This window comes from Rhipicephalus microplus, chromosome 3 (genome assembly GCF_043290135.1).
Source record: "Rhipicephalus microplus isolate Deutch F79 chromosome 3, USDA_Rmic, whole genome shotgun sequence".
Lineage (NCBI taxonomy): Eukaryota > Metazoa > Arthropoda > Arachnida > Ixodida > Ixodidae > Rhipicephalus > Rhipicephalus microplus.
Window position 1 is genome coordinate 41,565,848 of NC_134702.1, and position 23,504 is coordinate 41,589,351.

A 23,504-nucleotide genomic window follows, 5' to 3' on the forward strand; every position below is an offset into this window, starting at 1 on the left:
GAATATTATCACTAATAAAAAAAATTAGTACTTTTCGCCTTTTTTGTACCTTCCCGGTGGAAACAACGCGAAATCACTTTTATTTTTCCGTTTCCCACCTTGCCCTTATCATTTACCGCGTGTCATATTCACTATAAACGGTTTGCTTAATCGGCTGAGAAACAAGTTCTTTAGATAGGCCACAAAAAAAGATGACGTCAAATGAGGGACCCACCGAAATGGGGTGCCTTGCTGAGCGATGGCAAGCTGCCCTTCTCAGCGAGGCCCTTGAAGACTAGGTGTGGGCCGTACAGTGGTCCAGGGCTGTCGCCGAGGACCTCAAAAGATGTTCCTTTAACAATGTGTCCCTGGCAGCTAAATAGCCCCGGGCACAGCAACAACCGTTGGGCAAATAAAGTTTATTCAACTCAACTCAACTCACCAGGAACTACAATTTCACTTTGGTTGTTCCATCATTTGCAATATAATAATTGTTTATGTTTAACGTCCCTAAATCACCGTATGATTATGAGAGACGCCGTAGTGGAGGGCTCCGGAAATTCCGACCACCTGGGTTTCTTTTTTTTAACAGGCGCCTGACTCTAGCGAAGCACACGGGCTTCAAGCTTTTTCGCCTCCATCAAAATGCGGCTGGGGTTCGATCCCGCGACCTGCGGGTCAGCAGCCTTAGCTGCTATAGACCACCGTGGCAGGTCTGCATACATGTGCTCCACTGTACTTATATTGCGGCAAGGAGAAAGAAGGAAAACAGCCATCTTGCTATGTTATGGCACATTCTTAGAATATATACAAGCCCCACCCACATATTGTTTGCATATAAACTCTGTGCTTGGAAAAATATATTCTATATGCAGATCACATTTTTAATATTCAACATAACATCATAACGTTTGCTTACACAGGAAAACCAATTTTGAAGCGATTGATGGCCTGATGCAGGCAGACAGCCCCTTTAGTGTGTTCAGAAAAAGGAGTTAATGACTTAGAGCACTTAGTACTCATATATATATATATATATATATATATATATATATATATATATATATATATATATATATATATATATATATATATATATATATATATATATATAAAGTAAACGAGTCCCGTTTGTCGCCCATATACTCTGTTTCAGAAGTTCCATTCAGTCCTGTGGAGGCTACAGGGCCCCCAGCCAATAGGAAAAGGCGATGAGCCCCTCCACATGTATTATTCCGCGCCGTATCGTCTGCTCACCGTCTTGACGGCGTCTGCCCACCGAATTTCCCTTGCACGCTCATTGCATGTTGTAACATGGGTGCATGGTTTATTAGCCTCACGAAATAAGTAAAACTGTCAAACAAGTCACAACACTCCAACTTGAGGAAGCGTGAGGTCTTAACAATTCGATTTGTGGCTCTGCGGAAGATTGGCAGACGCTCAGGCATGCCTGTGGATAACTTCACTTTGTGGCTCTCCAACGCTGTATACATGTTCGGGGCTCTGGCATTACTGCTTCTGTGTCATCGCGTTCCTTCGGGTCTCTCGCTGCAATGCTTCGTTTCTATCTTTTTTTTTTTTGTATCACCGAAGGACCATCCGACGCGCGGAACGCTGTACGAGGTTGCACGTCCGATATTTGGAGATTCAGGGTTCTTGGTCAAGCGACACAACCCGAGCACCGGCCTTGGCGCGTTAGGCTTAGATGTGGCTACGCAAGCAGCATATCTCGCTTGTAACGACAAAACGTACCTGATGCTTCATACTCAAAGTAAGATTGAACAGATCGATGGCTGATTTCACCCTGTCTTTGTTGTTGTGGCCGCTTAGCAGGAGCAAGTTCGGATTGAAGCGGGCGGTCGCTTGTGCATAAGCGCTGCCACGTTTATATATAACCATTGTTACCGCCGGTAACCCACACAAATCATTAAGTGCGTAGGAAATACATGCGATGAAGAAAAACTTATCGAGTATCTATGTCGCGTAACACACACCAAACAAACGCCAAATTGAGACAATCCTGCCAATTTCAAGGCACTCATATCTATCTGGGACTATGTTTCACTGGGCAAGTATGTGGCTTTCTTACATCCCGTAGCTTTGGTAGTGCTGAACCATAGTGCTATAATAATGGGGTATCAGTTTTGAGTACTTGATACTCTACTATGGGAGAGCAGCAAGCCGTCCCATGGGTCTCACACTTGAGGGAGTTTACAGTGTGTTCAGAAAAAGTGGGTAACGATTTTGAGTACTAGGTACTCTACTATGGGAGAGCGTAAAGCCGCCCCGTATGCCCTCGATGATCACGAGAGTAAACTTGTACACCAAAGAGAAGTTCATTTGTCTCTTTACAACCATGTCGTCGTACACTCGCCAACCGAGAGAGCATGGACTGTCACCTATCGGCCAGAGTTCGAACTAATATTGATTACAAAAGCTATAATCACACTTTTGTTGTGTTTACAAACCACTATAAATCATTCACTTGTGCGGCGTTCGAAAGCAACGTGGGGGGAATAACCTTTACAATAATAAGGGTTGATTACTTTGCACTAAGAATTTGCACACAAACATCTGACGCTTTTGGTTTTACAAAAGCAGTGAAGTAACAAAAAAAGCATACAGGGGTGGGCTGTTCACCACGTGTTTAAAAAACAACAACAACAACAACACCGGGTTTTTTTTTTTTGCGCACGGGAGGGGGGAAGATTTTTTCTCGAATGTGTGTACTCGCCTTGGGTTGTAAACCCTAGCAACTCTTGCTCTATCAGCTCCTTCGGATTCGCCTGTGTTCACCTATTTGGGGGGAGGAGGTATACTAAAAATTACCCTATTTGTTGTTAAATGGTTGCGCTAGGTAGACGATGGTCTGGGAGTGGTGGGGGGCAGGTCAGTAGGGAATAATGGGAAACTTGAGCCTCCCATCTTTTGTGTAAAAGAACCGAGTGTGCCAGCGGCGAAGGAAGGCTTCTTCTCCATTTGTCTCCAGTTCCTCGCTCAGGTGTTGCCACACGAGCAGTTTCGCGCGGGAAACCGCCGGGTAGGCTGCCCTCACCGATTTTCCTTTGTACTCCGCGAGGCAGCGGCGCGTCCATACCACAAACACTGTGCACACTATCACCAATCTCGTGAAGGCGCTTTTATTGCGGTCAAGTGCGGTGGGGGGGGGGGGGGGGGTAGTGTGTTTAGAAAAAGTTGTTAACGATTTAGAGTACTTGGTACTCTATTATGGGAGAGCATACAGCCGTCCCGTACTTCAGGGGGGGGGGGGGGTATTGCCACAGTAGCGAACAATTGTGTCAAACAATTTGCATGAAATGTTGGTAGATAGCCCAAGCAGTGTGTTAATGCATACACATGTTTTGGTCGCTAGTTTTCAATAAAAAATTTTCGAACATTTTGGCAAATTTTATCAAATGTTCTCACATCGTTACTCCGCCGAATGTAATACTGAAGACAGGAACGACGATCCTTTAGTTTGTGTTATGCCTGTTATTTACAGTAGCATAGAAAACGTGCTTACAGTTTGAGAAGAAACCACCCTTGCACTCTGATAAGCATGCCGCGACATTGTGGGCAGTGCTTGTATTTATTGTTGATTATAGCCGTTTGAGGGTGGTCGCTAAGGGGCCATGGAGTGTGGACGCGTTCCACATCGGCTCCACTGATTTTCTACGGTTTTCGACATTTACTTGCCTGCTATTCTGTTTAGATATTCCCAAGTGACTGCGAAAGTCTTGCGGACTCTCCCGATACCAGCTTTAGGCAGGTGAGCCCGCAATTCGGCTACCCCGACAACATTTTTCGTACCGTCACGCTGGCCCGACAAGCCAGTAGACGGGTACGGTAGGCCTGATGCGTCGGCGTCGCAAACCGGTACTACCGATCCGCTGTGATGGATGGCGTCTGAAATGGGCGTGCAAGTCGATGGAGAGGAGCTATCACCGACGGAGTTTAGGAAAGAGCAAGGATGGTGCAAAATCAAGCGTAAAACCAAGAAAGCGTTTGGAGATGTTGAAAATTATGTAGAAGACGAGGAGTGGTAATATCATCATTAGCGGGAAAGCTGTGGTTGGAATAAAGACCGAGAACGGTTTCCTGGGCGCCTACGCACTAGCTGTCATCTGGCTTCTGGAAGAAGGCGATCGTTCCTGCAGTAGTTGGCGCTTTCGATTGCACGGCTGTGAGAGGGGATCGGCCACACTCATCACCTTTGGCTCTTTATTAGCGGTGGAATTTCTTTTTGCTGATTTTTCAGGAGCCATCAATGCCGGTCTCCGGCCCCGGCTAGGGCTCGCCCTGCTCGGCTAGTCGCCCCGCTGAATCGGTACCACTGGAGTGTTTCCTCAAGAACGGCGTAAGCAGTTTGCCTGTCGCCCTTGTGCCCACTGATGGTGGAGCCATTCGGTTGAGTGAAACGGAGGTGTTTCAAGAACTTCGCAACATAAGCGGTCACTTTCTAGACATCTCAGAGGTGAGGCGTTTCGGCAAGACTGGCATACTATGCAGGTCTTCAAATATTCAATGCTTAACAGACTTACTGGCCACCACGAGATTTGCGTGCATTGCTGTTCGCGCTTTTATCCCCCCTCATCTTGCTTACGTGAAGGGCATTGTTCGTGGTGTTCCAACTAACATTAGTCGTGAGGCATTCTTAAAGATGGTCTCTCCGGCTGGCGTGACATCTGTCTACAGATGCACCAAACCTTTAGGTGATACGCGAGTCCCTACTGAAAGCGTCATCGTTACCTTCGCTGGTCTCACACGCCCCTCTGAACTGAAGGCCTGGCCTTATCTATTCCGTGTAGAGGCATTGACACCTCGCCCACTGCAATGCCGTAACTGCTGGCGATTTGGACATAGCGCTAATGCTTGCAGGTCCTCATTGAGATGTGCGAATTGCGGTGGGGCACATGCCGCGTCAAATTGTAAGGTAGACAACTGCAGGTGTTGCCTATGTGATGGAGCACACACAGCCACGGACAATAGCTGCCCTGCTCGAGAACGTGAAACACAAATTCTAGATATATTGGAGAAACGCCGTTGTTCTCGGTCTGAGGCAACTTCCTTCATTAAAGAGCGCGAAGTGGGGTACGCTGCTGCTACGTCACGCCAATGTGGGTCAATTGAAGCAACGGTCGCTTCCGCAGTGTCGGCAGCGATAGATAAGGCCATGCCGATGATTATGGAACGGCTTTTCAACACCTTTGCTGAAGGTCTGACCGAGATGCTCGCCGCCAGGTTAAACAGCCTTATTCCCTCCTTCGCTGCACACACTGTCATGGTCCAGGGTGAAGCTGAGCACCCCGACAATGAACAAAATAATCGGCGTCAAGAAGATGTTACCCCTAAAACGCTCATCAGCACTCAGTCGCCGACCCCTGTGGGGCCCAGTGGGTCGTTTGGCGACATGAGGCTTGGTAATATCACTCATAAACGACGCAATGCTCCATTGTCTCCAACCAGTTTGTCAATGTCAAAACCAAAAAAAGTTGTTACTGATACCAACAATGAGCAGGACGTTTTGCGTTCTGCAGTAGAGTCAACTATATTAGGTCCATCATAGCGCCTGTAAAAGTTCTTCAGTGGAATTGTCACTCCGTATCTTCCGCTTACACAGATCTTATTTATCTCATACATCAAACAAATTCTAATAGAATTTTACTTCAAAAGTCTTGGCTTTCAGTAAACCAAACATTTACTCTGAAATATTTTCGAACTTTTAGACTGAATCGGCCAGGTAGAGGAGGTGGATTATTGGTTCTGTTAAGGCGTTTACTAGCCGGCAACGAGCGAGAATATGTAATGGCGACAGTCACAGCCAAGCACGGGCTCCCAGCGCGAGCGGCGTCCTTGTTGGGTAGCCCCACTAGAAGGTACTCAAGAGTTCGACCCATTTCAGCGTTCGGAGGCTTCGCTACAATTACCCCTGGGTCCAAGAGGGAGCCGCCTGGCGACCTAACAGCTCGTTACTATGAGCGGGTCATAATAAGCCTTCAGGCGCTCCACGTTGACGATGTCTCGCCCACGGCGGCGCATGTCCGAAGATTGTTCAACGGGTTCGATGAGATAGTTGACGGGTGAGGTGCGCTCGATGACATGGTAGGGGCCTTCGTATTTTGAACGTAGCTTGGAAGAGGGGCCAGCTGCAGATGTCGGGATCGAGAGCCCTACAAGCGCACCAGGAAGGAACGTGGGCTCAGAAGTGGTGGAGCCATCACGAATACTCTTCTGCCGCTCTTGCTCTTGCGTTGTAAAAGTCTTCGCAAGCTCGCGACACTCTTGAGCAAGCCTGGCTGTCTCGGAAATCGGTGTACACTCAGATGAATCCGGCGTGTACGGGAGTATCGTGTCCATGGTGTGCGACGGGTGCCTTCCGTACAGCAAGTAGAAAGGTGAAAAACCAGTCGTGCTCTGAGGGGCGGTGTTGTAGGCGTAGGTGACGAAGGGCAGTATATTATCCCAATCAGTGTGGTTGGCAGCGACGTACATAGAAAGCATGTCGCCGAGGGTGCGGTTAAAGCGTTCGGTGAGGCCATTCGTCTGTGGGTGGTAAGCAGTAGTTTTGCGGTGGACAGAATGGCACTCCGTCAGAATGGCTTCGACGACTTCCGACAAGAAGACACGGCCTCGATCGCTGAGAAGCTCTTGGGGTGGTCCGTGGCGCAGTATAAATCGATGCAGCAGGAAGGACGCAACATCGCGCGCAGTAGCCGCAGGGAGAGCGGCGGTTTCGGCGTATCGCGTTAAATGATCAACGGCAACGATGGCCCAGCGGTTACCAGCCGACGTCAGAGGAAGTGGTCCGTACAAATCGATACCTACGCGCCCAAAGGGACGGTCAGGGCAAGGTAACGGTTGCAGACCGGCGTGCGACATGTGGACTGACGGTTTACGGCGTTGGCAAGTGAGGCAAGAGTGAACGAACTGCTGCACATAGCGGTACATGCCGCGCCAAAAGTAGCGTTGTCGAATGCGATGGTAGGTCTTGAATACCCCAGAGTGCGCGCATTGCGGATCTGAATGGAAGGATTCACATATTTCTGACCGCAGACTGCGGGGTATCACGAGTAACCACTGCCGGCCGTCGGCGTCGTAATTGCGTCGGTGTAGAAGGCCGTCACGGATGGTGAAATGGCGAGCTTGACGACGCAAGGCACGCGTGGATGGCGTTGCGGATGGATCAGAGAGCATGTCGATGAGCGTGCCGATCCAATTATCCTTTCGCTGTTCGGTAGCGATGATGTCAACATCAATGGCAGAAACATCAGCCGTGGATACTGAGCAGAGCACATCACCTTCAGGCAGAGGGGAGCGCGAGAGGGCGTCGGCGTCAGCATGCTGGCGTCCGTTGCGGTACAGCACGCGGATGTCGTAGTCTTGTAAGCGAAGAGACCAACGGGCGAGACGGCCTGAGGGATCCTTCAATGAAGAAAGCCAGCATAGTGCATGATGGTCGGTGACGACATCGAATGGGCGACCATACAAATAAGGTCGAAACTTTGTAAGAGCCCAGACGATCGCCAGGCACTCTTTATCCGTGACGGTGTAGTTTTTCTCGGCTCTCGTGAGCGTACGGCTTGCATATGCTACGACATATTCAGGGAATCCGGGTTTTCGCTGCGCCAGGACAGCGCCGAGGCCTACGCCGCTGGCGTCTGTGTGCACCTCCGTTGGGGCTGTAGGGTCGTAGTGGCGTAGAATGGGAGGCGACGTCAACAAATGGCGGAGCTTCGCGAACGCGTCGTCGCACTCGGATGACCATGAATTGAAGGGCCCGTTACTTCCAAGGAGCTTCGTCAGCGGTGATATGATCGTGGCAAAATTTCGTATGAAGCGTCGGAAGTAGGAGCACAGGCCCACGAAACTACGCAGTTCTTTGACAGATGCAGGTTTGGGGAATTCGGCCACGGCCTGAAGCTTGGCAGGATCAGGAAGAATGCCGTCTTTGGACACGACGTACCCCAGTATGGTGAGTTGCCGTGCTGCAAAGCGGCACTTTTTCAGATTTAGTTGCAAGCCGGCATTGCTCACACGTGCGAAAACTTCTTTCAGACGTTGGAGATGCGTGGAGAAATCCGGAGCAAAGACAATGACATCGTCGAGGTAACACAAGCACGTGTACCATTTCAAGTTGCGCAGAACGGTGTCCATCATGCGCTCAAAGGTCGCAGGTGCATTACATAGACCAAACGGCATGACGTTGAACTCGTACAAGCCGTCTGGCGTGATGAAGGCGGTCTTTGGTCGAGCGTCGTCAGCCAAGGGTACTTGCCAGTACCCCGAGCGCAGATCGAGAGAAGAAAAAAAATCGGCTCCATGAAGGCTGTCAATCGCGTCATCGATGCGTGGCAGTGGATAAACATCTTTGCGAGTGATCTTATTGAGCCGTCTGTAGTCCACACAGAACCGCACAGAGCCGTCTTTCTTCGCAACAAGAACAACAGGAGACGCCCATGGACTGTCCGAGGGCCGAATAACATCGCGTCGGAGCATATCGTCAACCTGATCATTAATTACTCGACGTTCAGCAGGCGACACGCGATATGGACGTTGCCGTAAAGGTGGATTGGCACCGGTGTCGATGCGATGCGTAACAACGGACGTGCGACCGAGAGAACTTCGCCCGACATAGAAAGAAGAACGATATTCTTGCAACAGGTCCAGAAGTTGGGAACGCTGTACGGCCGTAAGGTTGTCAGCGATGGAGGGGCCAAATACATCAGCAGATGACGAATCAGAAGTGGAAACAGCATTGATGGTACACGACCTGGGACCGCGCGTGTCATCGGGTACGTCCAGGACTTGTGCGTCGTCGACTGGTTCCACTCTGCCGAGACATTCCCCTCGAAGCAAGGTAACAGCATACGGGGACGGGTTGGTTACAAAAATAGCAGTGTTGCCCTGGTTGACCTGCACGGTCGCGAAAGGTACTAGCAACCCTCTCCTGCTGCAAGCGCGGTCAGATGGCGAAACAAGTCCAATGGTGTCGGAGAGACTAGCGCAGTAGACAGACACAGCCGTCGTCGAGTTTGGAGGCACTGTTGTATCGTCTTTCGTTAGAATCTTGCTCAGTGTCGGGGGACTGTCTTCTGGCGTCAAATGCGAGAAGGGTGAGAGCTCAATTTCGGCGGTGGCACAATGGATGACGGCGTCATGGCGGGAGAGAAAGTCCCACCCCAGGATGACGTCATGAGAGCATGCCTGAATGACGATGAACTGGGCGACATACAGAACGTCCCGGATGACAACGCGAGCTGTGCACCCTGCTGTAGGATAAATGCGGTGCAAACTTGCAGTACGGAGGGATAACCCAGAAAGTGGCGTCGTCACTTTTCGAAGTAAGCGGCAGAGTTTTTCGTCCATAACTGATACGGCAGCTCCAGTGTCAATAAGCGCCGATGCACAAACACCGTCCACAAACACGTCAATGACATTCGAGGGGCTGCTCTGAGGGCTTTCACATTGCGATAGCGTCGCAGTCCTTGCCTCGGGGACTGCGACGACTAGTTTTCCCGCTCATGAGCTGCCGCACTTGGCCGCATGGGGGACAGGGAACGACGTCGTGGAGACGGCGATCGTCGATATGGACCTGGGCGAGATCGAGGTGGCATAGACGGTGGTTCATCGCGATAAGGACGGCTGAGTTGGCCAGCAACAGGTGAAGAAATTGGAGCCGGCTGTACGCGATGGCAATAACGGGCCACGTGACCGGCGTAACCGCACGCAAAGCAGATGGGCCGGTTGTCGGGTGTGCGCCATCTGTTCACCGGGGTAGGTCTCACCCACGTCGCAAGGGCTGATGGACGGAACGGTGGCTGCATGGTGGACTGAAGCTGAGGCTGAGGGGTTACGTCAACATACGTAGCGGGAACACCCGCTGCAAAGGACGGAGGTCGAGCGGCAGCTTCGGCGTAAGTCAGAGGGGCGGTTGCTGGAACGACTTGGGGCGGCCTGGCGACCACTTGCGCGTAACTCAGGGGCGCAGGAGCCGGAGGCTGTGGGGGGTGGTACGCAGGCATTACCTCCGCTATTTCCTGTTCAATCGTTCGACGGATGGGCGGGAGAAGGGTAGTAGGCGATTGTTGAACAGTCGGTTGGTGGGCGAAGGGCAGGAGCGAGAACTGACGTGCGATTTCCTCACGGATGAAGGACTTTAGTTCTGCCATCAACGCCACTTGGTCACAACTGGCCTCCAAGCCAGCAAGCGTTGCAGCTCGTGGTGGGGAGCGTCGGGTCATCGAACGCTGCCGGCGGAGCTCCTCGTAGCTCTGGCACAGTGTGATGACCTCAGCCACTGTGCCGGGGTTTTTGGCGAGCAGCATCGTGAAGGCATCATCGTCAATGCCTTTCATGATGTTCCGGATCTTTTCAGACTCGGACATGGTGGGATTAGATTTGTTGGATAGGTCCAGGACGTCTTCAATATAGCTCGTGAATGACTCACCAGCCTCCTGAGCACGTTCACGCAAGCGCTGCTCGGCTTGCAGCTTGCGGACAGCAGGGCGGCCGAAGACGTTGATGATTGCGGTCTTGAAATCGGACCAGGTGGCAAAATCGGACGCGTGGTTGTTATACCACAAACTGGCAACACCCGTAAGGTAGAATACCAAGTTGGTCAGCTTGCCGTCCTCATCCCATTTGTTGGGGACGCTCACGCGCTCGTAAATAGCGAGCCAGTCCTCCACGTCAGTGCCATCAGCGCCAGTGAAGATGGGTGGATCGCGGATTCTGGGGACACCGGGACAAGGGGGTGGCATTGGAGGAGGCGTTTGCTGAGAAGCGTCGTGGTACATAGTAGATGGCAGGGTACGTGATCGTAGCTCCAAAGGCATAGACAGGGATCGCAGCACTCTCCACCAAATTGTTAAGGCGTTTACTAGCCGGCAACGAGCGAGAATATGTAATGGCGACAGTCACAGCCAAGCACGGGCTCCCAGCGCGAGCGGCGTCCTTGTTGGGTAGCCCCACTAGAAGGTACTCAAGAGTTCGACCCATTTCAGCGTTCGGAGGCTTCGCTACAGTTCTAATATCTTCAAAAATGTGTCATCATGTTACTGTAACTTTTCAACATATTTGTCCGGATTGTGAATTGTTAGAAATAGATTGTTTGTTACCTGACTCCAACAGGATTACAGTGATTAATGCGTACTTTCCGAATGGAGTAAGACGCACAGATCACCTAGATTGTGTTATCAAGAATTCTTCGTAAAATTCAATTTTATTGGCTGGGGATTTTAACTCGCATCACATTTATTGGGGGCTTAAAACAGATGGCTGTGGCAAAAGATTGTGGAATTGGTTGCAGGATAATAATTTTCGCTGTCATAACTCTGGACAAGTTACCTTTCTACGCGGGATAAGCTCATAAACATTAGACCTAACATTTTCATGTGGCCAGTTTATGATTTCATCGTGGGAAACGTTTGATAATGGGACGAGTAGTGATCATGTACCAATTACTTATGAAATCATGCTACCACAACTTACCTCTGCTATCCGGCAACAACGGTTCACCAACTATAAAATTTATAAAACTGTTTTAAACTCTGCGCTCTCGTCATTGAGAGGACGCGTCGGACAGCAAAGAGCTGCTTCAGTCGTAGAGTGTGTAAGTGACTCTGTCCAGCCGGCAGAGTTTACTGTTAAGTACGGCAGCACACCGTCAAATTCAGCTTGGTGGAATGAAGATTGTGCGCTTGCGTATAGGCGACGTAAGGCTGCTTGGAAACGTTTACGCCACAACCATACTCCGAAAAATTGGGTTGACTATAAATTCCACGCAGCGCTGTTCAAACGTACAGTTGCAATAGCTAAAGATAAACACAATTCTGACTTACATTCGCGTTTATCAAAACCTGATGAAAGATCTGCCCTGTACAGGTTTCTCCGGAACAAAAAATCGACGCAGGTACCAGCATATTCGCATTCAGTAGTGCTGTCTCCTAAAGAGACAACAGATTTGTTAGAGGGCATCGCGAAAGGACTTCAAGCGCGTTTCGCTTCGTCATGCTTGAGACCTGTGACATTAAAAAGCGCAACCTCGGACTTTCGGGAGGTCACTATGGCTGAACTGGCAGATGTCATACTAACTGTAAAGCAAGCGGCTCCCGGTCCAGATCAGATTACAAACTCTATGATTAAATTGATATTTAATTCCCATCCCGAGGAGCTTTTGAATATTGTTAACGGCTCCTTACAGCACGCATGGATTCCAAGCGCATGGAAAATTGCTAAAGTTGTGTTGCTGCGAAAAAATCTAAGCCTCAGATATGTCCTGGATAACATTTCGCCAATTTCACTTCCTTCAAACCTAGTAAAAATAATTGAAAGAATTCTTCATAGAAGGCTCAGTAAATTCATCGCTCGTCAGGACATCCTTTCACCAAGGCAAGTAGGATTTAGACAGGGGTGCTCTATATGGTCGGCTCATGCTGATTTGGAAAGCCGAATTCGCCTTGCAAAAGTATCTGGTGAGCTTTCTGCATTAGTCACGTTAGATATCGCAAAAGCCTACGATAGTGTGGAATACAGTACATTAATTTCAAGATTAGTGGACTGTGAGCTTCCCAAGTACATTATATCTTGGATTCAGGAGTTTCTCTTTGAGAGACAATTCTCTTGTTGCCACGAGGAAATTACTTCGGCTTTATATAAGCAAACAAGAGGTGTTCCGCAAGGATCAGTCCTGTCACCTCTTTTATTTAATATATTATTATCATCTATTCCCGTTCATAAAAATGTTCCTCTTTACGTCTACGCCGATGATATTGCTTTTTTCTCGTCATCCCGAGATATCAATAGTTTGTATCAAATCTTACAGTCCTATTTGAGTGAGCTTGAGGTATGGTTTGGCGGGCTGTCTTTTTCACCTAATGTTAGCAAATGTGCTCTGCTTGTATTTCCGGTATCCGTTCCCGTATTTCTTTCACTGCATTATCGAAATGATCCGATTCCACAAGTAACAGCGCTAAAATATCTTGGTATTGTTTACGTGGACAATTTAAATTGGCAGCAACAAATAGAATCAAACACCCGTAAAGCAGAAAGCGCCGTAGGATTGCTCCGCCGGTTTTGCAATAGGAAGTCAGGGATGCGCAGGGATACGTTACTTATGATATACAAACTTTACGTACGCCCGATTCTGGAGTTTGGCTGCGTTCTGTTTTCTGTAAGTGCTGAGTACAAATTAAGACCTCTTATATTGCTAGAAAGGCAAGCTCTGCGGCTGTGTCTCGGGCTACCTAGGTGTGTCGCGAATAGCGTGCTTTATTTGGAAGCTAGAATCATTCCACTTGAGGCTAGATTTCGACAGCTTACTGTGCAAACATTTTTAAAACTTTACAATGCACCCTTCTTCTGGTCACAGACAGTTTTCATCCAACATCCAGTTTCTTTCTTTCAGCGCCCGTGGTTTCGTTATCAAAGACCCCAAGTCATTTTCGTCGAGTCTCTGTTATCAAATCTTCACGTTTCCCTACGGCATTTAACCCCCCAAACCCAATGCTCGGTGCCAGTTGACTTAATTTTCGATGATATTTTTCCAAAAAATGCCAAGTTACTTCCAAAGCATGTTCTGGAGGGCCTCTTTCAAGACCATCTCAGTCATTTTCCTAAATACGTAGTAATTTCGACGGACGCAACGCAAAATCTTCAGAAGGCTGGAGTAGGTATTTTTTCTCATCAGCTTAATTGGTCTTTCGCGCTCCGATTGCCTGACTTCACACCAATTTATCTCGCAGAATTCCTGGCTATTACATTGGCTCTTCGAAAACTAAATTATCAGCAATCAAAAGCTATTATTATTTCGGATGCTTTGTCTGTATGCACACATCTCACGTCCGCAAAGGATTCTCCTCTTCTCAGGATATTTTGGTCTATCGTACCGCATAGCCTATCGGAAGTTCGGTTTATTTGGGTCCCGGGGCATGCTGGAATTGAACTAAATGAAATTGCTGATTCGCTCGCTTCGGCATCTTTAAATTTCCCGGTGGTGCTAGTAGCTCCACAGTTTCCTTTTATTACTGCCGAACGATTCAAACGCCTGTTAATCTTAATAATCAACGAAACGTCGCTTCTACAATCTGAAGAATTTCGGCACTTGCAATTCACATGGAACACCGCAAAATGCCTTTCCCGTCAATGTGAGGTGACCCTCACAAGCTTTCGCTGTAGAGTTCCTCTGTTAAATTTTTATCTCAACAAATCAGGATTTTCATTAACTAACTTATGTGTAGTTTGACATGAACCGGAAACGATAGATCACTTTCTTCTCACATGCCGCCGCTTCGCCTCACTGGGCCGAATAATTCTTGAAAGACCGATTGGTATGTTCGGATTACCAGTCAATACATCCACCCTATTATCGTTTGGAGCCAGTCAGTCGGGTGTGGGCCGCAGTGCTATTCTGTCAGCGCTACATAAATTCATTCAGGCAACCGGAAGCATACGCTGCTAGTGGTACTGCCGGACATATCCAATTCTTTCTCCCCCTTCCTCATTCTTGTTAATTTGTTTTATATAATCTGGTTTATCGCATTCTTCTGCAATTTTTCACGTTTTTTCAAAGGAACATTAATGTTGTTCCTATATAATTTCTCTTTATTTTTTAGCAAGCGTTGTAAAAAACGATCTATTATGAGGTACAGTGTGGCCAATCCCCCATGTGGGTATGAGCCAAGATCTCCTAGGAGACAAGACAAGACAAGACAAGAAGAGGTCAACGGGTGGGCTTCGCCACGGGCACGGCGGCTAGTTGCTTTCCTCAACAGTTTGGTGCCGCGAAACCCGAGAGGAAGGACCTTCAGAGGTGAGACGGAGTCGCCTTCACGAATTTAGACCGCAGTCGTAGCCTTGAGGACTTTTGTGAAGTCGCCGTGGCTTAAGCTGATGTGCGAGGCCTAACCATCGCTGTCACCTAGGAGCACGACTCCGGTTGCAACTAAGACTACTAGGAGCACCCATGGACTGACGTGAGTGCAGGTATCGTCTGGAGGTTCACGAGACGGAAGCCCTCACGTCTACTTCAGCTCCGTCCTGACTCGCCCTTCACGACGACGGCCCGATGTTCACAAGTGAAAGCAGTCCATAGGTCAACAACGTACATCTTGACAGCGCAGCCCCGTGAGTGCAGGCACCATCTGGAGGCCCGCGAGACGGGAGCCCTCACGTCTTCTCCGGCTCAGTACTGACTCGCCCTTCACGACGATGGCCTGATATGCACAAGATAATAAAGAACGACAGCCCGAGAAGTGACGGATATTCGTTGTGCGAACCTTCTGCAATGGATGCCGTGTTGACTCCGACTTCGCCTCGTGACACGGCTGGCCAGAGACTTCTCACGTTTGCGACACTGGACCGGATCATGGAGGCCCTCTAAGAAAGGCGGAGTCAAACCCGCTAGGCCGTCACGCAGATCATCGCCGACGTCGAACGTCTTCGGGCAATTGGATCGCCCACCAATCTGTGAGCTACGACGTATTCACCAAGTTTTGATTGAGCAGTATGAGGAACTCAAAAGAATCGACAGGGAAGTAGAGGACACAGTTGACATCGATCACTTGGAAGCAGAGATGGAGGAAGCTGACGTTTACGAGCACAAGATTATTCTAGCAAGGGTCGGAGCAGGATATATGATCGCCGAGACGTTAAAGGCTCTTCAGACGCGCCTAGACTTAATACGACAACGTATGAAAACGGGGGCTTTGAAGAAAGTGCTCTCTCCGACAATGTCACCGCAATCTAACAATTACGTTTTCAACGGCCATATTGTCCCACAAAACCACGACCTACTGTACTCCTGACCTGCCCAGCTGGCGGCGGTCTACGGAGCTGCCTTCGCCGGCTCGGATTCCGAACTTCGCTGCCTAGGGGGCGCTCGAGTTACCCCAGCTGAGCGCCAGTGAATGCATGGTTTGCCGCAGGTTAGAGAAGAGCTTCATCGTGAATTGAGTAAATGTGACGGCTATCTTGAATCATTTTATTTCATGTGACTTTGAGAATCTTCTTTTGCATTTTAGTTGACATTTCAGTGCATTATTTTTCAAATAGAATCGCAAATCAGGTACAAACACATGTATCAGTGTGCAAAACAAGAAAGAATGACGACGTAGACAGGTTGTAAAAGAGCGCTGGCCACCAAATGTTTATTTAACTCCTGATACCAGCTATATGTGTATACAATGGTAGACTTGTTGCCGTTGGATTACACTCAGCATTTACTGTCTGGGCATAAAAGGGCAAAGATTATGACACTTGACAGTGTCCGCGGCGTCCGGCACGCGTAGAAAACAACCTAATACAGATAATTTTGCGCATAAATATCTTCGTCTCAAATGGCAAATGTAGATCGCTGGTACATGAATAATCAATTAAAGACACTCTGCAATTGTTTTGAAACGAAGCAGCACTTAAAATAACTTATTCAACGCTAATTCTTCACACAATGGTTGTGTTTCAAAACCTAGTTGCATAACAACATGTAGTGACATGGTTGCCATATGTGCGCTCATGTCATCTTTTTTGTTTGTTAATAAGCAGTTATGAGTATAGTGCGTCGTCGTTTACTTTCTTGAGGTTGTCGGTTTATTATTTTTTTGCGCTAATATGAGTTTCAGTCTGTCATGCACCACCAACCAGCCCAGCAACTCACTCTTTTAGAGACACGTAGTCCTTTACAACACAGAAATCACCTTGATCCATTTTTCATGGACCTCGGTCACTGGAAACTCATGAAAAGTCAGATAAGGAGTCTTCCCTTGCCTTGATTCGCAGAACAGCACGCAACACACCACCACCGCGATGGTTAATTTGCACCAAAAAACCTCGCTTCGCTGGTGTACAAACTGCACTGACCTGCACGCTTCTGTCGCAGTCAGGTAGCGAAAGATCGTCATTATACTTTTAAGTTTATTCAAAATGAGGTTTTTATTCATTTTAATTGTCCAGAGTGTATGCACGCGTAAAAATTGCTGCTTTTCTCCCAGCGTCACGCGAGCAGACGAAAAAAAAAAAAAAATGCGCGGCAACCCATGTTTTGGCCGCCAGCAACCGGTGCGGATGGGCGAACTTCGGCGACTTTGAGCGTATCTATCTATCTATCTATCTATCTATCTATCTATCTATCTATCTATCTATCTATCTATCTATCTATCTATCTATCTATCTATCTATCTATCTATCTATCTATCTATCTATCTATCTATCTATCTATCTATCTATCTATCTATCTATCTATCTATCTATCTATCTATCTATCTATCTATCTATCTATCTATCTATCTATCTGTCTGTCTGTCTGTCTGTCTGTCTGTCTGTCTGTCTGTCTGTCTGTCTGTCTGTCTGTCTGTCTGTCTGTCTGTCTATCTATCTATCTATCTATCTATCTATCTATCTATCTATCTATCTATCTATCTATCTATCTATCTATCTATCTATCTATCTATCTATCTATCTATCTATCTATCTATCTATCTATCTATCTATCTATCTATCTATCTATCTATCTATCTATCTATCTATCTAGCCGCTTACGTTTGGGTGCGCTTGTTATCACTCCCTTAACTTTGCGTGAACCGAAATTAGCATGGGACGGTAAGATGATTTTGACGAATATGACGCGCTGGTCAAGCAAGACCTGTCTAATGTCACAATCCTGTCGCGTACGTCGCCAAACACTTCCCGCCAAACAGTGGCACATACCCATGGGCGGGCATGTGCCGCTGGTATGCGGGTGTGTGCCACAGGTGATTGACACTTGGTATCTACCCAGGAACGACGAGAACACACAAGGGCAATTTTAACGGCTAGCGTTAAGCTGGAATTGAACCCAAGCATTCGGCGGGGCAATAGAGCATGTTACCACGCCAGGTATCCGAACTACTTTTCAATTAGACGCTAATCTTCGTGAAATGTGAATAGTGGTTGCAGTGCTGCCTACCAAATTTTATAAACATTGCCTATGTACTCCTTTGATACAGCCGTCACGTCGGGTTAACGTCAATTGTGGTTAGCTGTCATGCGCTGAAGTTGATTTATGTGGCAGTGTCCAGGGCCAGCATCTTCGCAAGCATTATTGCTTCATGTCAGCTTCCGGTGTTGCCAATACGCATGTTCTAGTTGACATCATTGCGCAAGCGCAAACAACTGGTTTATATAAACATCTACAACTCTTCAACATATGTCCGGGCGTGCAATCTTTTTAAATATAGTTAGCATCATTTCACGACGTGTTGCTCATTAAAAAAATTGCAACGCGGTCCCCTTCCCTCCACACGCTTCGCAAGACGTTGATTACCAAGTACGTGGGATCTGCCAAATTTTTTACTCACTGTAGCCGTTTACAGCTGAACCATGTTGAGGAATACGAAACAGCATTCTGGGGATAAAAGCGAGGGTTCCTTTCACTATTTTTCGCACTTGCGGATGCAACGCCAGATGAACGTGTCTCGCGAAACACATACGTTAGAGCAATCTTGCTCTGCTTCCGCCTCGAAAACAAAACGATAAAGTATAGCGAACACGTGCCGGCGTTGAAGAAACAGACAGGCGAATACGCCCCGAAACCTGTCAGGCGCTGAGCCGAGGCGGCGCGCCAGAGAAGCGACCAGCACATGCCCAAAACGAAATAGCGCGCGTTGCATGCGCTTATCTAGGCTTAGGCGTGAAACCGGCGGGGAAGAGCGTGTGCCGTCTGGCAACCACTACCGCTTTTCTTTCGTCTTTTGTTTAGCGCGTATGTTTTTCTCTTTCACTTTTCCGATGACTCGCACACTTTTTGTTGTTGTTCAGGCTCGGTCTCCTCCTTTCCGCGCTTGTCTCTCTTCCTTTTCCTCAATCTCTTTCTCTTTCTTGAATTCCCCCTCAGCGGTTCGCTGACCAATGGGCGGCCTACTCGAGGGTCAAACCTGTGCAGACGACGCACAGCGTGCCGGCTGCTAGCTGCCGCCGCGTCTTGCTTCTTTGCCGCGAAACCGCCGTCGATAGGTACGGCTTGTGGTAGCGCGTGTTCGTGTATCGTGCGCGTGTTACGGTAATGACGCGGCATTTCATCGCCCCCCTCCCCAACTCCGGCAACGCCTAAATGAACCTCTTCAAACACGACCGTCGAAACACCATCGCTCTGACGAAACGACGCATCGCAGACCGCGTTTTTTCCATCCAGAAAAAAAAGATGCCGAGTTGCTCGGGAGGCGGCGCGCATCCCGAGTTTCTACTGAGCGGGTGAGTGGGTGACGCGATACCGGCTGTTACTACACGGTGGTGTGTTTTTGTAGCGAGCGCGTGAAGCCGTGCCGTCCGTCGCCCGTCCATGTGCTGATGTAGTGCGGCGATGCGCGATCTCGTCGCCCAGTGATCGCACCGGTGCTGTGCCTGCGACCGTGTTGCCAGTGTTAGTGGGTGCCGACGAGTGCCGAATAGGCGTGCGAATCGGTGCGGTGGTGATGCTTGTGCCGCGGCCTGGATGTTGTTCACCTGCTGCTGCCGTCGCCGCGCGCCAGGCGTGCTACGTTGCCGTCGCCGAGCCTCAGCCGTAACACCTGTGTCCGGCGGTTTCAGCCGCTGACGGTGAGTATAGTAGCAGCGCCACATTCGTATTCCACTTTGACCCCGCCAGCCGGCTTTTACTAACCTGTTTACCGCCGTAACGCCTTGGTTCTGGTTGGCTGCGCCCGTTCGTGTTTTGTTTTCATTGCAGTCGTCGAAGGAGTGAAAAAAATAATAATGGGAGCTCCGTTATTTTGGTATTTTAGCTTGGAGCATTGACATTGCCCAGTCGAATGAGAATGCGCACGTGTAAACAACAGGGGAAAGAACTGCGCATTCACGGCCGAAGGATAGGCAAAAACGACAACTTTCAGTGCACGAAGGCTTCGGCGTATACTCGCTAAACATTTTTTTGCAAAAGAAAAACAGATATACACGAAGACAGAAACACACAAATACAAGTGAGCACACAACCGTCTGTCAGAATGCTGTCTAAAATTTTGACGTGAAATAAATGATGAATTATACCTGACGCTGTGGTCCTATTTCGGCTGACATATCGAGGGCTGATATCTACCGAAGTGACCTACGACATTACACTCGGATGATGCGACCCCTGTAATCATTATATGCGCGAACGGTCACTGTCATTCTGCCGAGCGCGCAGACAGAAAGGAATGCACGGACTTCGTTTGCTTGATTAAGCGGTTCTTGGTGATGTTGATTGCAGTCGTAATCGCGTGAGCGGATGTTAATCTTGGTCTATACCTCAAATGCCTTGACTGGAAAGGCGCGCGTTATGTGTGTTGGAAACCCACGGTATTAGCGAGCGGTTATATCGGGTGCGTTTCATTAAAGCTGTTCTTTGATCCGGCAACCATTCTAAATGAACTTTCATACAATATAGCCTTCATCAATAATTCCAACAGGATGCTTCGCATTCCTTCACATACACTCGCGTGCACAGTTGCTAGTATCGTAGAGAAGCCGATTTTAAATATATATTGTTCGAGATCGATGTACTCAGTTTAATATAAACGGCTCTCAAGCACGAATAAAATAACTAAAACACGCTGGAGGCAGTAAAACGCGGATAATTATAAAAATTAAACTGGTAAATACACGACATCTTCATTACAACGAACATAACTGACGTTTGAGGTCTGTTTATCTCGCGCAAGGTTTCAAGTTTACGAAAGCATGTTAAATAACTTAGAATTATACATGAAGTCGTCTGTGGACTGCGTTTTAAACATGCACGATGATTTTTTTTTGTAAATGTATTGTAAAAGCCTTGTTCGATTTAATGGATAATTTGCTATAACACTGTTTTTCTCCAACCGGTAATCCATACGTGCAATATTTGAGTGGTTGGCCAACTGAGTCGTCGCAAGTAAAAGTATAATTGGGCGTTTGTTTGAATATTTGCAATTTCAGTATACTAATCGAATAGCTGTCTATTATTGAATACAAGTACGCTGTTCGCGCCCCGCCACGGTGGTCTAGTGGCTAAGGTACTCGACTGCTGACCCGCAGGTCGCGAGATCGAATCCCGGCTGTGGCGGCTGCATTTCCGATGGAGGCGGAAATGTTGTAGGCCCATGTGCTCAGATTTGGGTGCACGTTAAAGAACCCTGGTGGTCGAAATTTCCGGAGCCTTCCACTACGGCGTCTCTCATAATAATATGGTGGCTTTGGGGCGTTAGAACCCCACAAATCAATCAATCAAGTACGCTGTTCGCATATAACAAAGTGTTCGTTTAGAACCAAGTAAGGTCGGGTCTTTCGGTTGGAATTCATCGCAAAGGAAAATAGGATACATGAATGAAAGGCGTGTCTGCACGCCCTATATTCTCTTATAACCGAAATCATCGTTTCAATTCTAACATGCGATGTGTGGGCAGTTATTGGACCCTCACTGGAGAAGACAGGTAGGTGAAATTATGCGTTTCGGGGAGTGCAGCAGGTGGAATAGGCATAGACAATAGGGAGGGGGGGGGGGGTGCTCGCCTTTTTGCCCCCCCCCCACCCCCCCAAAATGTTTTCTATACATGCATACACGTACAGCCCCGCCGCGGTGGTCTAGTGGCTAAGGCACTCAGCTGCTGACCCGCAGGTCGCGGGTTCAAATCCCGGCTGCGGCGGCTGCATTTTCGATGGAGGCGGAAATGTTGTAGGCCCGTGTGCTCAGATTTGGGTGCACGTTAAAGAACCCCAGGTGGTCGAAATTTCCGGAGCCCTCCACTACGGCGTCTCTCATAATCATATAGTGGCTTTGGGACGTTAAACCCCACATATCAATCAATTAATACACGTACACACACAAATGCATGCTAGAACAGACTTAAAGGTTGCTGAAACCTCAACCCCCTCTGTTGAAAAAAAAAATATATTCTGGAAGGCTTCATTCAGAGCTCCCACAAGTTACCGGGAAGTTCGAGGTTCTGTCCCAGAACAAGCGACATGGACACGCGCGTCTGATGGGAAAATCGCCTTTCCGATTCACGCGAAAAGTAGTTGACGTCGCGGAAAGGAGCCAGCGCAATTGGGTGTTGTATCTATGCAAATCATCTTTGGTTTGGACGTGGATGGGTGTGGGTGAAGCTTACAATTAACTTTACTCACTTGACTCGGCTCATAAGGGCGTTGGATGCTGCAAGACATGAGTCGAATGTCGTAGTGATGTCTTTCCTTGCTTCTTTTTTTATAAGTCTGTTTTTTTGCTATGTCTTTGTATATATTCTTGCTCACAAATGAGAAAGCATTCTATATTGGATCTTGGTATTCAAAAGTCGTTCTTCCTTCGTACATTCCTTTTAATTCAGAGGCCGTTTTCTTTCAACTTCTCCAAAAAATTCTTCGCAAAAAAAAAAGTCTGAGATCGTTCTCTGGAAAAAGTATTTCATACAACTTCCGTTTAATCATATTGCCCACAGACTACTTAACAGCCTAATGGTGTGGCACCCTTGGTCAGCGTATACATTTTGATCGCCTATCATGGAGCGTGAATTGAAGGAGAAATGTGATAGTTTTTAAAGATGCTATGTGTATTATGTGTTCTTTTTTTAAATAGGGATTTTTACGCAACAGATTTCTTTATTTTATGCATTAAACTGAGAAAAATACTTGGCATTTAGTATGACTTTCGAAGGCCGTGTTTCTTTTTTATATAATCACTCGTATATTTTATGATACTTGGAAATCTCACTTTTTAAGCTACTTGGAGGATCTCTGAGAAACAAATTTTAGGCGAGTCACAGGAAATACATCCTTTACGACCCAAATTTCAGTTTATAACATTGTCCAACCGAGTGCACGCACTCGCGAACCGACGAGCAACTTGTGATAGGAACACGTGAGGGTCTGTGGAGATGAAGTTTGGGCATATCTTAACGCACGTGGCAAAGCTTAATTCGCTGCCTTGCGAGGTTCGTAGCTGCAGCTATACGTGAGAATTTAGCCATGTTGCGCTGTGCGTGTAAACTGTGAAGCGAGCCGACGAGGTTAATTCATCGATATATAGTTATTTTCAGTCACATGTAGACGACTGATTGGTATGTCGGGTTTAACGTCCCAAAACCACCATATGATTATGAGAGACGCCGTAGTGGAGGGCTCCGGAAATTTAGACCACAGTCACATATATAGACGAAGCTGCATGTTGTACTGGACGCCCAATTCGGGCGCTTGAGTGAGAGAGAAAAACGAAAGGGAAAGGCAGAAAGGTTGACCTGGTTGTCCACTTCTTGGCTCGGTGGGTTACGTGAGGTGCTGGAAAAAGGGGAGTAATATGTAATAGAGAGTAAAGAAGAATGAAGAGCCAGTGTGAACTCACAAAACACAATCGTCTTTCGTGTCCTTCTTGTCTCTGTGTCGTCGTTTTGTTCTCGCGCTATAACTATCGTCATGCCATACCAACTAGCCCAAGCTGCCGCACTTCTAAGTTACATTTCACGCTAGCAGTTCACTAACGGTCGTGAAGTCCGGTCCTCTTCAATTGGCACGCTAGAACTTTCGTAGTCTTGCGCGTGCGCCGAACC

At 47.9% G+C, this 23,504-nt stretch overlaps 2 protein-coding genes across 6 annotated transcripts in view; one reads left to right on the forward strand and one right to left on the reverse strand.

Annotated features, from left to right (window-relative positions):
* Window positions 1–19,569, reverse strand: part of LOC119161743 (carbonic anhydrase 1) — a 72,721-nt gene extending 53,152 nt beyond the window's left edge. Inside the window, exons 1-2 of the mRNA XM_075887827.1 lie at window positions 19,340–19,569; window positions 215–354 (exon numbers count right to left, since the gene is read on the reverse strand). Coding sequence (XP_075743942.1) covers window positions 215–354; window positions 19,340–19,569 — 370 coding nt within the window. The remainder of the gene's footprint in view (window positions 1–214; window positions 355–19,339) is intronic.
* Rbp (RIMS binding protein) overlaps window positions 18,940–23,504 on the forward strand; it is a 419,392-nt gene continuing 414,827 nt past the window's right edge. For all 5 annotated transcript variants that reach the window (XM_075889336.1, XM_075889331.1, XM_075889334.1 and 2 more), the window contains exon 1: window positions 18,940–19,545. The gene's annotated coding sequence lies outside the window, so the exon portion shown is untranslated. The remainder of the gene's footprint in view (window positions 19,546–23,504) is intronic.